At 43.2% G+C, this 13,522-nt stretch overlaps 1 protein-coding gene across 16 annotated transcripts in view; it reads right to left on the bottom strand.

Annotated features, from left to right (window-relative positions):
* The window catches only part of UIMC1 (ubiquitin interaction motif containing 1), a 380,703-nt gene that overhangs the window by 167,520 nt on the left and 199,661 nt on the right, over positions 1–13,522 (bottom strand). For all 16 annotated transcript variants that reach the window (XM_069244540.1, XM_069244534.1, XM_069244544.1 and 13 more), the window contains one exon: positions 12,778–12,860. In XM_069244540.1, the coding sequence (XP_069100641.1) occupies positions 12,778–12,860 (83 nt within the window). The remainder of the gene's footprint in view (positions 1–12,777; positions 12,861–13,522) is intronic.

The following is a 13,522-nucleotide window of genomic DNA, read 5'->3' as shown; positions in this document are numbered from 1 at the left end:
CATGACAGCAGGAGGGGTCATAATCCCGAGGGTGGGATTGTGACAGCAGTCTGGCTGGAGACCGAAGTCTCCAGCCCGGCGGCTGTTACCACCCTAGCGGACGGAGTGGTACATTTCCCAATGTCATAATTTGGGAAAAGGTACCGCCATCCTGTTGGCAGTACCTTTCCCCCAAATGACCGCAATCCGCCAGGGTCGTAATGACCCCATTAGTCTCCAAACATAACAACATTACAGGTCGAGGTAAGGGGAGAGCTTCTTCAGGGGTCCTAACCCTAATACCCACTAAGGTAATCAAACAAATCATTGCAAGTTATAAACATGTATAGCGGTTTGCAGCTCTCTGTGGTAAAACTTGGCCTGAGCAATAATATTTGTAGGTGCTTTCTTTTTTATAAATGTTCATATGCATAAAGAGGAGTACCGGAGAATGAAGGGCTGGCTGGAATCTTTTGAGAAACCCTTCTAGAACTTGTTTGCGAAATTTCCAGAGGCAATTATAATTATGGCTGGGGATTTTAATGCTCATCTTTTTCCTTTTTTGGTGCTCTTTTTGCATAATCCAGTTTGCCCCGGTCCAGGGACACCCAGTCTCTGCTCTGGCGTGAAACCACACAAAGGAAAGGGGACTGACCACTCCCCTGTCCATCACCCCCCCAGGGGTGGTGCCCAGAGCTCCTTCAGGCGGCCACTTGATTCTGTCACCTTGGAAACGAGATGTGCAGAGGCCCCTGAGAGAATCTGGTTCGTGAGGACAGATGACACGTCAGTAGCCCCCTCTGATACACTGTCACCCAGCAGAGTGACCAAGCCCTATGTTAGGGCTATTTAAGGACTCCCTTGCAGGTGGGTCCCCAGATTCGGTGTGCAAGACTCCACTAGGACTCCTCTGTATCGACCTCTTCCTCTCCTGGCCACCAGAACCACTGCTGGACTGCACAGGAACCGAACAAGCCTACAACTCCCAAGACGACCTTGCCTTGCAACACAGTTTCTTCGACTCCTTACAGTACGTGCAACATTTCCATTGCTGTGCATCCTCTGGGGTCAGCAAGACTTCAGCTGCACCAAAGAAGCAAGAAGGAATCTCCCTTAGAGCAAAGGAGTTACTCCCCTGCATCTGCAGGCACCTAAGGCAACGACGTATGGCTGTGGGATCTGCTCTCCACAGGAACGGCGTGGATCCTCCAACACAGGTGGCAGTCCTTAGTGATCCACTTGGTCCTCTCTGGCCTTTGTCCATCTTTGGAGATGGTGAGCCCTTGCCTCTCCTTGCAGGTCAGTACCCCTGTGTACTGCGACTCTTGCAGTAATCAAGGATTTTTGACTCCTGCTCCAAGGGATCTTCAGGCTCCAAGTAGCCCCAGCCTCCAGCACTTAATTTTTACAACGAAAGTCTCTCCTCTGCTGCTCCAGGTGTGCTGACTGGGTCTCACTGCAACTTACTATGCCTGCTGCCAGTGGGAGCTGCAACTACTGGCTCTCCCAACTGCTGAGGGTCACTCCTGATTCCCTTCCAAGAATCAAGTCCCATTGGACCTTGTTGGTCCTCTTCTTCGCTGCAACTAAACGTCTGCCAATATTTGCATTTGCCAAGGCTTGTTGGTGATCCTCCTGACCACTGGCCATCTGCAACCGGCACGGGACATCATTGACAACTCCAAGGGCCTCCCTGCAGCTCCTCGGCTCCACAGCTGATCTTCATCTTCCCTCGTCGACCCAGATCTTCATTCACAGAAAGATGAGTAGTGGCTCCTTCCCCTACCTGGACACTCCTGTGTGGACTGGACCTTCTCTTGCAGGTCCTATTCTTCCAGAATCCACCGTTGGGTTCCACTGGACTGGTCCTGGCCTCGCAATCTTCATTTTCCAACTTCCCTTGTTAGTCTTTGGGAAGACCAGGTTACTTACCTCTGCTCTCTTGGTCACTGGGGGTCACCTAGGAGCTCACCTCTTGGGGTCCAAAGTTCTCCCAGCTCCTTTCTAACTATTCCACATCCTTGGATGGGGACCTAACTTCGCCTTCCACTATTTTAGTATATGGTTTGGCCACCCTATAGGGCCCTAGCTATTTTCTGCTATTTCTTGCCAATGCTTGTTTTTCTGTGCTAATTCCTAATACCTACATGTATATATAGTGTGTACTTCCAGTTGGGGGACTGCCTATAGGTAAACTAGTGCAGTGTTACTGTACTAAAGGACCTTTATTTTTGCAACACTGTGGGGTTCCTTTCATGTGTGTTGTTACTGAGGTGGTATTGCAAGAGCTTTACAGTCCTCCTAGATAAATCATGCCTGCTCATCACAGCTACTACTAGGGAGCCCCGGCTTCCTAGACACTGTCTCATTAATAGGGGTTACCTGGACCTGGTATAAGGTGCAAATACTATAGGTGTCCACCACACACCAGGCCCGCTTCCCACAGGGTTGATCTGTTTAAAAGGCCAATTAATAATAATAAATATACCAGCAGCTGCAACAATTTGGCAGGGCCCATCGGCGGCTCCGACTGATTATATGTTTATGGCTGCCTGGCACTTTGGTCTCTTCTTAGATTTCAAAGTGGTAAAGTATGAGGGTAGTGACCACTGGGTCATTTCGGCAGTTCTTAGCTTCTGTGAGCCGGAGAATGCAGAAATGGTACCTGACTAGATCCTGCTCATCTTCAGCTTCTAGCTGTGTACAAACTAACAGAAGGTTTTCTCAGCGTGTTCTGAGACCAGAATTGTGTGTTTTTTTTAAATTATGTCTAGCCTGTTGGGTTCTATAGCTATAAAAGTAATAAAGAGTAGATCACAGATGATCCGTCATATAGAGGAGGTGCAGCTTGCCAGAAGATGAAATGTTTATCAAGATGAGCATCTAAGAATGCTAAGCGATGCCCAGGTAGTGCAATATCCGAGGAGCTGGTCAAACTTAAGTACCAATATAAACAGTTGGTTAAAGAGAATGAAGACTATTATAGTAAGTGGGACGATATGCAAGATATTATCCAATCAGGGGATCAACAAAAGTTCTGGGAAAAAGGTAATGAATCTAGAAGCCAAAATAGGGGGACCCTTGTGTCTTTATGGTTCCTGAAGATATATGGGCAACGTACCTGGTGGACTTATGTGGGAGCTCTTCCTCTCCAGATTGGCCCCAGGGTACCACTCACGGGAAGCGTCCTCCCCCTTGGTTCTCAAAAAAGGAGGAAAGGGCAATTATTGATAGAACAAAGCTCACAAGGGCTGCCGGGCCAGATAATATTCTGGTTGTAATAATTAAATCACATAGCGATTGGTGGGCAACGGTATACTCTTTTGTTCCGCTGGATAGCTTCAAAGGGCCTCCACATCCTCCCCCCTTCATGGAAAGGATCAATTGTGAAGCACATTCTAAAAAAAGGGAATGGTTCAGATCCTTCCCACTATAGGCTGATTAGCCTCTTGGATATTTTGGTTAAGGTGTTCTCAAAAATCATTTTATCCAAGTTGGCGGACTGGGCTTTAGAATCTAAGAGCATACCAATTGAGCAAGGGGGCTTCCAGGAGGGTCCTTCAACTATGGATCACTGCTCCGCTTTATGGGCTATCCTTCAGAAGGCACTGGAAATGAATCAAAGACTGTGTTGCTGTTTTGTTGATTTCTGGACAGACTTTTATTTGCTGGACAGAGATATCCTATGGAGGAAGCTTGCAGCCTGGGAGCTTCCAGGGGTCCTCCTTGGTGTGCTGCAAGTTTTGCATACTGATAACTGGGCCCAGGTGGAGCTAGATACATCGGGCCAGTTATCCCAGAAAATTGCTATTAAGAACAGCCATTGACAGGGGTGTGTTTTGCCCACCCTACTTTTTTCGTTCATTTCTGGCTGACCTTCCCACTTTCATATCACAAACACTCCTTTTCTCTCAAAATCCAGAATACGCATATTGCCTCTCTGCTTATGCAGGTGCCCTGGTGCTGCTGGATTGCACCCTAATTGGTTTGCAGAAGAAGCTATACTTCCTTGAAATACATAGTAAGCAGAACCTGCAGAAAATCAATTTAGAGACGACTAAGGTGTTAGTGTTCGGTAAGAGTGTAAGTAACTTTAGGTGGCATCTATGTGCCCGGGAGGTGGAAGTAGTTGACTTCTATAAATACTTAAGTTTGACATTTAGGAGGAACTTAAAACGGGATGCACATTGGGGCAGTATTAAGCAGATGTCGCTGTTGCAAGCTAGCTGCTTGTCTAGATTTAATTGGAAATTTGGAGGGTTGTCTCTTACTCCTTTACAGAGGGTTTATGAAGGGAAAACAGCCCTGTTCCTCCTCTCCCCCCCCTAGTCTTTAGTGTGCTGAGGTCTTCTCTCTTGACCCCTCCTGCGAGTGAAGCAGATTAGAGGGGGCGGTGCTTGGAAGGTTCTTGTCGCTTCCACTGGGTACCATGGTCCAGGGCATAAGGAGGGAGCTGAAACGTATCTCCTGGAATCTGTTGTCATTTTCCCGGGCCTTAAGATTTTTTAATAGGCTCTCAGAGTATGGGGAAAAGATAAAGGTCTCTAAACTCTGCTGCGAAGAGATCCAAGCTAGTGGAAGAAGGTGGGTAAGAGAAGTCAGGAATAGATTAAGAAATATTATGTTCCTACATTCCGAGTGTTGTACTTTTGCGACCTGGTCCCCTTTCCAAGGTAAACAAATGTTGAAATAGTTGGCGGAAAAGGTGGCCAGTATGCGCGAATAGTCCTACTGGAGTGAGAAATCCTCTATTATTTTTTCATTCCCTTCCTTAGACCGGGAAACGGTCTTCCCCTGTTTGGCGCAGGTACAAGACCCTGTCCTGAGAAATTAAATCTTTATGGGTAAAGTTGGAATGTAAACCAGTCTACTCATCCTGCCCACACTGGACCATGGTCCACAATAATAATGGTATTTGCCCTTGCCCCTGAATGTTAAATGTTCCTTGCTACACACACTTGAGAACTGTGCTTTTTATCTTCCCAATCGTATGGGGTTTTTAAGACCATTGTTTTTTAAATACAGAACAGTGCAATGGTTAGAGGCAACAGAGTTACTGTCATAAATGCATTATTTAGATGTGGCAGTAGGAATTGCGCAATTTTTACGTTCAGTTAAACTGAATTTTAGTTTTGGATCACGGTAGGTTAGGGCTGATGGGTGGGGTGGCTGGGTTTTAAGCCATTTTAAACTTACTGTTTTAATGCTTGCTTAGAATGTTTTATGGACACGTGTCTTAATTAACTTTTTTCTACCTACCTACTATTCTGTAAGTAAAAGTGCAAAGGGCAGAAAGTTTGCCAGCCTTCTATTCAGTACAGAAAAATGCCCCCAAATTTCGGAGCATAATGGCCAATTGCTGAAAAGCGCCTTGTATGAGTTTATGATCAATATAAGTACAGCATTAATTCACATAATAGTATTTCTATATCTTTCAAACCTCAAAGGTCTGATTTACGCTGGTATGCCTGTAAGCAGGGAAGCTATAGAGGGGCCCACTTGGAAAAAGAGGAAAAACGGCATGAGGTGGAAAACAAAGGACAGCCCCTCTCTTCAGAGGCCCACTTGAGATAAAGATGAAAAAATGGCATGAGGTGGAAAATAAAGGATATTCTCTCTCTTCAGAGCTACATATCATGCAAAGAAAGAACACTGGCAGCATTTGCACAGTGTACTGCTTCCAACGTGGCAGTATATCCAAGAAATATATAAGGTTCCTCTCCGCAAGGGAAGGGAGACAAAACATAGAAACCAATTTTAGTGACTAAACAAGCAATTCGAGGCTATGGTGACAGAGACAAACAAATAAGGAGCATTTTACAGTCCATCCATTTTAATTCTTTTATTGACTGAAAATACCAGCTCTAGGAACTTGTACACATTTGCACAATCAACTATAACACTTGGGTTCTCAAAGGTGTATGCTAAGTCTTCTCACTCCATGTCTGCCATTGAGAGGTACTTTGAAGAACCTTGTATAGAATGTGAATTTGAATATGGGCTCAGGATTCGTTCAATGGTCGAAAGTATAGTACGTGACTGTATATACCTTCATTATTGTGATAAAACATAAAGTGCTAATTTGATGTCAAAATTTTATCAACAAAGAGGTCCAGTGAGGACACAAATAGTTGTTGTATTATCCCTTCCTGCAGAATGAGTTGATGGATCGGGGCTACTGCAATAAAGGAGTGAGAGGAGCAGGCGGGTTGTCACTCACAGGGAAAAGTCCAACCTTTCTATCGGTGTACTTCAGTGACACTTGGACAGTTTTGTATTCTAAGGCTGATGCCAAGATGATCCTATTTCTCTCATAAAATTTGCTTCCACCACATCCAGTAAATCCAAAAGAAGAAGCCCATAAGCCACTATCTTATTTACAAATGCTTTTAGAAAACACTGTAGGGTGTTGTCCTTGGGCCAGTAGTCAAAGTATCACGAGTACTTAAATTACATCCCCTGCCCCCTCATAGTGTCCCAGTTCAACATCCAGAGCCATCAAATCCTGTAATTCCTTAATCTAACTGGAGGCCAACTTGAGCTGCAATTAAATTATTTTCTCCCCAAAAAGTCTATTGTACATTGTGTGTGTTCATAACTATATAGTTGACCCTACCATACACCAGTGCATGCTTAGTCCCACTCCTAATCATTCCAGCACTGTTGTTCTGTTTGAAAATGGTTCGAGAAAAATCAGCTCAACAATGTCATATCTAATGAATGAACTAGCAATGCTGATCTACATTGTCATTTTGGTCAAAAACCCTTTTAATAATAAAATAAACCAAAAGATGATTAATCCCTAACTGGTGGAGAGCCTCTGATCTAGGTATAAAGCTGACAAGGAGGTTCATTGTGTAAAGATTAAGGTGGTGGTTTGCCAAGAGAAATCCTTACTTAAGCCCTGTTTCACACTGACAGGCTCTTCACCTGAGACTGAATGGCATGGGCCAGTCTTGCAGTGTTACAGATTCAATCTCAGCTGTCCCCGTTTGCACTTCATGTCCCACAGGAGTTGCTTAGGACTTAATAAAAGCCAACATTCTAAATCTATAAAGCAAGCTTCCTACATACAGAGGCTCACTTCAGTTAATTAGATAGACCAGAGTAAGGCAACGCTCATCTGTAAAATATCCTCTCGTAAAGCCTGATCGTGACTGGCTCTAAATAGATTTAAGCATTTAAAACGGTTTGTGAAGTAATATTTTACTTGCTGTATCAAGTACTATGTGGTTTTCTCCATTACACGTTTAATGGATCAGTAGATGATGACTATCATTTCTGGGGTGTGGGAAATGTTGCAACTTTGTAAATGGGGATGAATCAAGGGTGAAGGACTGCATTCCACAAGACTTGTTCTGTCAATACCAGATTTCCTGATGTTCCACCCCACCCTAAAGCCTTCAAACCTTTGGTTAATGAGACGTGGATGCATGATTTACCTTTCTGCAGCGCCTGAACCGGGGTAGTATAGTTTGTTGAATCCTGAACAACTTCACTCACCCCTATTCGAGCATGTAACATTATTGTCTCTTTAGGAAATTGAGTTACTGCTTGAGGGAGGTAAACCCTACATAGTCAGCCACAACTTCTGTCATGGTGTAACACAAGCAAAGGCCAAATTAACCTGGGCTCACCCTCCCGTAGCTTGGCACAAAGTAGTCAGACCTACCTTAAGAGGCAATATGTAAAGTATTTAAGCAGTACTTTGAACAGTAATAAAGTGATAACTCAAAACGAGAAAAATCACAGAACACTGTAGAAAAATAGTCAAATGTAATAAATTATTTGAGATCAAAAAAGCAGAAATCCAATCAGTACAAAAGAAGATAATGTAATTTTAAAGATTTAAGTGGAAATAGTGCCTTAATGTACAAAGTGCCAACTGTGTTTATATCTGGCTGCGCTAGACCAGGACAAAGTCACAAGTTCAGGTTGACCGCGATGGAGCGCAGGCTGGATACAAGGGCCAGCTGAACAAAGTGCTGAACAAAGTACCTTAGATTGTTTTTGTGGACGGTTGTGTAATCCCAGGTCATGGATGCATCTTGCAGTGGCGGGAAAGAGGAAGATGCGGGCTGCAATGCTAAGTACTGCATCATCATGGAGGATGCCATAAATGTGGAGCTTGTGATGCGAGGACGCATTGTGCAGAGGTGGTTCAGAGGACGCTGCGATGCAAGGTCCTGCATCAGGAATGTGTCGCACAACGGAGATTCAGATGGGGTTGCAAGTAGGTGTGTTGATCGCTGCGTTGCTTCTGCTCAAATGACCACAGCAAGGCTGGCAGAGCACCTTCAGGTCCACTTCCAAGGGTCCAGAACTGGAGAGTTCACCTCTGGGGGCAAGACTCACAACAGACTGAGTTCAGGCACTGGGTTCTAGCTGCTGGAGCATTTTCAGGTCCTGAGGTCAGCCAACTAGCCCTTGGAGTCCCTTTAGTGGTCCTGGGTTCAAGGTGCAGGCCCACTCTTTCACCCAGGCGCCAGACAACAGAAGAGCAGTCCTTCTTGAAAAGCAGCACAGCAATCCTTCTGAGTATTCCACAGGTCTAGAGGTGTACTGAAGAGTTGTATCTGATAGTCCAATATTTATTTCAAGTGTCCACTTTGAAGGAGGGGGGGATTTTGGAGGTTTCCACGCTCAGATGTGTTTGGAATTTTATTCCTCCCTGCCCTGGCCTCAGCTTCTCTAGGGTCACAAAAGACTAGTGTCAAAACCTTTTGTGAGTGTGCCAGGCAGAGCTTTTGTGATGTTCAAGTATTGTAGGTGACAGCTCCGAACCCTCATCAAGTCATAGATGGCCCATCCTGCCAACACCTATTGACCCTTTGTCTAACTGCAATATACGAAAACCAACTTCCAGTTACACCTGTTCATGTGACCCAGGATACAGGCTATAGGCACCAAATGGTTGGAACAAGAAAGTGACAACTTTATAAAAGTGGCATATTCAGAATTGTGACTTAAAATCCAACGTTACCATTAAAGGGGGTTTTAAATTACAACTCGTTAGACACCAAATTCGATATTTTCACCTACTCCCAACTGAAAGTTACCAATTATTAAATATAATAAGTTAATCCAATGTTATCGTGTGAGAAAGGCAGCCATGCAGTAGTGAAAAACAAATTTAAGAGTTTTTCACTACCAGGACATAACATTAAAACATTAAAAGTAAATATAATGCACCCTGCCCTATTAACATTACATTCATTAAAAAGGAATATTTAGGCCTGGCAAAAGGTTTATTTTGCCAGGTTGAAATGGCAGTTTAAAAGTGCACATACAAGCTGTAATGGCAGACCTGTGACATGTTAAAGGGGTCGCTTAAGCGGGTGATACAATCAGTGCTGCAGGATCACTAGTAACATCCCATGTACAGGGACTGGATACTTGGAGTACCAACTTACTAGGGACTTACAAGTAAATCACAATTTAAATGTGGCAACTGGGTGTAGGCCAACTTTACCATGCTGAAAGGAGAGAACACAAGCACTTTAGCACTGGTTAGCAGTGGTAAAGTGTGTGGAGTCCTAAGGCCAACAAAAATGAGAGCAACAAAAATTGAGAAATAAGGCAAACTTTTTTGGGGAAGATCACCCTAAGGCTGACAAGTCTAACATTCCTTATTTCCTAGCTCATTTGGCATTCGTCACCTATACCCAAGTGCTCTTTCGGTCATCTTTTCTGTCTGCAATTATTTTCCTGTAGTGCCTTTTATCGTGTATGATTGATTATTTTTATTAGATCCTCAGGCTGGGTGTACACCTTAGGGGAACTGATCTTCCACTGTTGCATGCATTCACTTAGAACCACGTCCTTTGTGCTCTCTTCCTATTCAGGCTCTCCAACTAAGAAAGCCCACCAGGGAAGATTATTTTTTTCAAAAAAAGAGGGTGGAGGTATGGCCATACCACTCCCCCCCGAAAAAAATGGGGACAGAGTTGTTCTGCCCACCAGTGGGCAGATGGGGCAATTACCCCGATCCAGTTCCTGGGGGCAGAAAGCATTGAGAATGCCAAGGAATAAAAATAAAAAAAAAATAGTGAGGTTTATGCTACCACCCAGTATGGACATGGTTATGCCCCCGCCCCAACTGAAGGAGGTAACTGTCTTTCAACTCTCCCTCGCACAGTAAAATATCTCATCCCAACGGCAAGCAAGAGGACATTTGATTATTTTGGTTTTACATTTGGGCCATGAGAGCTTGTCTGACTTTCAAAATCGTCCCACTTGGAAAGGTGAGGGCTGCACTTTTTTGACTTTGGGACCCTGACGTAGAAAAATATAAGAGATCTAGACACATCTGAAAACTAAACAGCTGAGGGAGTCCAGGGTGGTGTGCTTCACTTGCACACCGCACCATTTTTTTTACCCACAATGCCTTGCAAACCTCGAACTTTGCTTGAAATCACACATTTTCCCCACATTTTTGTGATGGAACCTTCTGGAATCTGCAGGAATCCACAAAATTCCTACCACCCAAAATTGTCGCATCTATTCCAATGAAAATTCTGCCCCACTTGTCAGCCTTGTTTTTTTTTTTTTTTTTTTTCCAAACTGCCCTTTTGGACCTGCTTTGGTTCCCCCTCAATTTCGACTTGTTGTCTCTTCCCTGTCACAGGCACTTGGCCCACCTACACAAGTGAGGTATCATTTTTGTCAGGAGAATGAGGGAAACTTGGGTGGTAAGAAATTTGTGCCGGTACAGTGATCCCACACAAATGTGAGGATTTTTTTTTAGCTAAATTTTAGGTTTGCTGAGGATTCTGGATAAGACAACACTGAGGGATCCATGCAAGTCACACCTCACTGGACTCCCTCAGGTGTCTAGTTTTCAGAAATGTCTAGGTTTGGTAGGTTTCCCTAGATGGCTGCCGAGTCCAGGACCAAAAACGCAGTCTTCCCCCCCCCCCCAAATGAGACAGAAAATAGGAAGGAGAACAGCAATGAACAGAGAGGATCTTTTCTGCCTGAAGCATGCCCTTTTTGTTATGTGCACTCTCTATGATCGGAAGGATGCCGCCTAAGAGGGAAACAAGCAAACTGATTGAAAATGCAAAAATAGAGAAATAAACATAAAGGAGGTGTTCCCTCTTACAGAGAGTAAACCCAAACAGCATCTGTGATTTCGATTTACCTCATCCATTTCTGCCCCTTTGATGCAAGAAGCTGATATTTAATTTATTTAGACCCGTTGCTTCCCTAGTACTTACTCAATCAAAAAAAACAATTCTTCACCACTGTTTTCTGCTTTCCTTTGGCTTGGAAAAGATCCAATAAGATGTTGGACAGGGAAATCTGTTTAATCTTTAGTTAAGACACTTGCAGAAAACAGTAAAATGAATGGTTGAAACTGTTGTGGGCAAGAAAGGGACCAGGAAAAGCTTTCCATGTCAATGAGGGGCTGGTCAAAGAAAGTTGGTGGAATGGCAGTCGTCAAAGAAATGGGTGATTGAATACTATACAGTATAGAGATCAAGAAATTGACAAAAAAGGTGTAGACCACATACGACTGCTAAATTATATCCTCACGGACAAGGAATTATCAGTGAAGATGTCACAGAAGAGAATTTTACCATCAAAAAGAATGTAAACAGACAAGTTAGTGACTCAGTCACAGTATATGAAATATGATATATGTAGGGGCAGCCAAAAATGGTATAGACGCCAACACATGTTTCTTTCCCACTCAGAGAACCTATGTTGTAAATGCTTTACCTTTTTGGTGCTCTCCTCCTATAGGGGTGCACTGCACAACAACACTGTCTGTTTAGATCACCGTAATGGGAAACATCAACTTTCTCTCATTATCCATACGTGTTTTTGAGCAAAAGATTTTTTACAGATGTAGTAGTTTTGTTGAAAAAGCTCTAGACGTGCTTCAATAGCTAAAATGTCTGGCCACCAGAATTTGAAGAGCAAGTTACTGGAGTTCAATAGAGTCTCCAAACTGAGGAACCTGGAAACATCCTAGGTAAATTGAAGAACACTTCCTGGGATCCACATTCCCGAAACAATCAATGGAAAAAAAGTTTCTGTAGTCGTGAATGGAAGAACAATCCTACAGAGCAAATACATTCCCAAGATATGGTAAAAAAAAAAATCTCAAATGTATTTTGACACTTGTGAATAGTCTTTGTGAGAGCAGAACTCTAAAGAATTCCCCTTTTTCTTGACATTCAGAAGAAAATTGGAGCTATGAAAATACCACAGAAATGAACAGGCTGCACAAAGTGCAACCTGATATTACATGCCATTGCTGTTTAACACTTACTACTTCCTCATGACAGGAAATAATTAAAGCATATGAATCTATGAAAGATCCAATGAAGGATCAAACTGCACGACTGGCAAGACCTTCTGTAAAATGGAGGCCCATCTGTAACCTGAAAATCGATCAAATGATTGAATATTCAGTGTGAGTAAAAGACACTGTGAAATGCACAACAATTTAGAGAAAGAGTTTGGAAAAGGAAGAGACAAAGAGAATGAAAGCGAGAGCACACATGTAGAGGGAGAGAAGGTTGATTATCCATAACATTACTCTCAGTGAATCCTAAAATGCTAAAGCGGTCACCTGTTAAACCTGAAGTGACTCAATATATAGCACACAACAATGTCATAAGAAGTGTAGGAGATCATACAGCAGTAAAGAACATAGCATACTTGGTTAAGTCTTCAGCCCACTAGGGAGACTGTTATTTACTCATATATAGTCTTGTTCTGCCTCACACTGATGCTGGTGCCACAGAGAATGTTTACGTTTCTGGACCAGTAACTGCTCAGACTCACCTTTGACTATCCTCCATAGGCTCTCCATCGATACCATCCCCATTGGTGGCACTTCCATCTGGTGCCTCCTCTGTACACTGTGTCTGAAACAGCAGAAAGTAAAGAAGATCAGAAATCTTTCAGGGCATGCACACATGATCAGTAGGGCAAAGCTATCATACTTGAAGGCATATGCTGAAGGACATGGAGGTTAAACCCTCGAACCTGATGGTAGGGCTTTCAAATAAGCAGCACAGATCAGAATCTCACACATTCAGAGCATACACCTAAATAGAAATCAGAGTGTTTCATGGCCTTGTCAGGGTAAGCTGAGTTATTTAAGTCATCCAGTATACTGAAATGGTTTACCTTGACAGCTTTGCAAAGAAACCCCAATAATGAGATATTTGAAATACATCTTACATCCTTTTCTAACTCTGCTTTACCTTAGACTTTTAAAGCATTTTTTGAATACTAAGTTCTTACATTGGTGTATGACATGGATACAGTAATGTCGGCTGAAATAAAACCCGAGTAAGATAACATACCAGTGCATATATCTGTGAACAATCTGCAGGGTCACATGACTCAAACATAAGTGGACTAGCTTAGCTGTACATTATTTACAGGATGACAAAGAGTACCAATGCATTGGTTCACACCACCACATAGTGCACATAGCTCTCTAAAGCCACAAGACTGGAGAAGCAAACATTGTAAATTCATCTTGAATATAATATTGCTGGGATAAGGGAAGAATTATTTA

The sequence above is a fragment of the Pleurodeles waltl genome, chromosome 7, assembly GCF_031143425.1.
Source record: "Pleurodeles waltl isolate 20211129_DDA chromosome 7, aPleWal1.hap1.20221129, whole genome shotgun sequence".
NCBI lineage: Eukaryota > Metazoa > Chordata > Amphibia > Caudata > Salamandridae > Pleurodeles > Pleurodeles waltl.
Note: the sequence above shows the minus strand (reverse complement) of the source record. Positions and strands in the feature narration are given on the sequence as shown.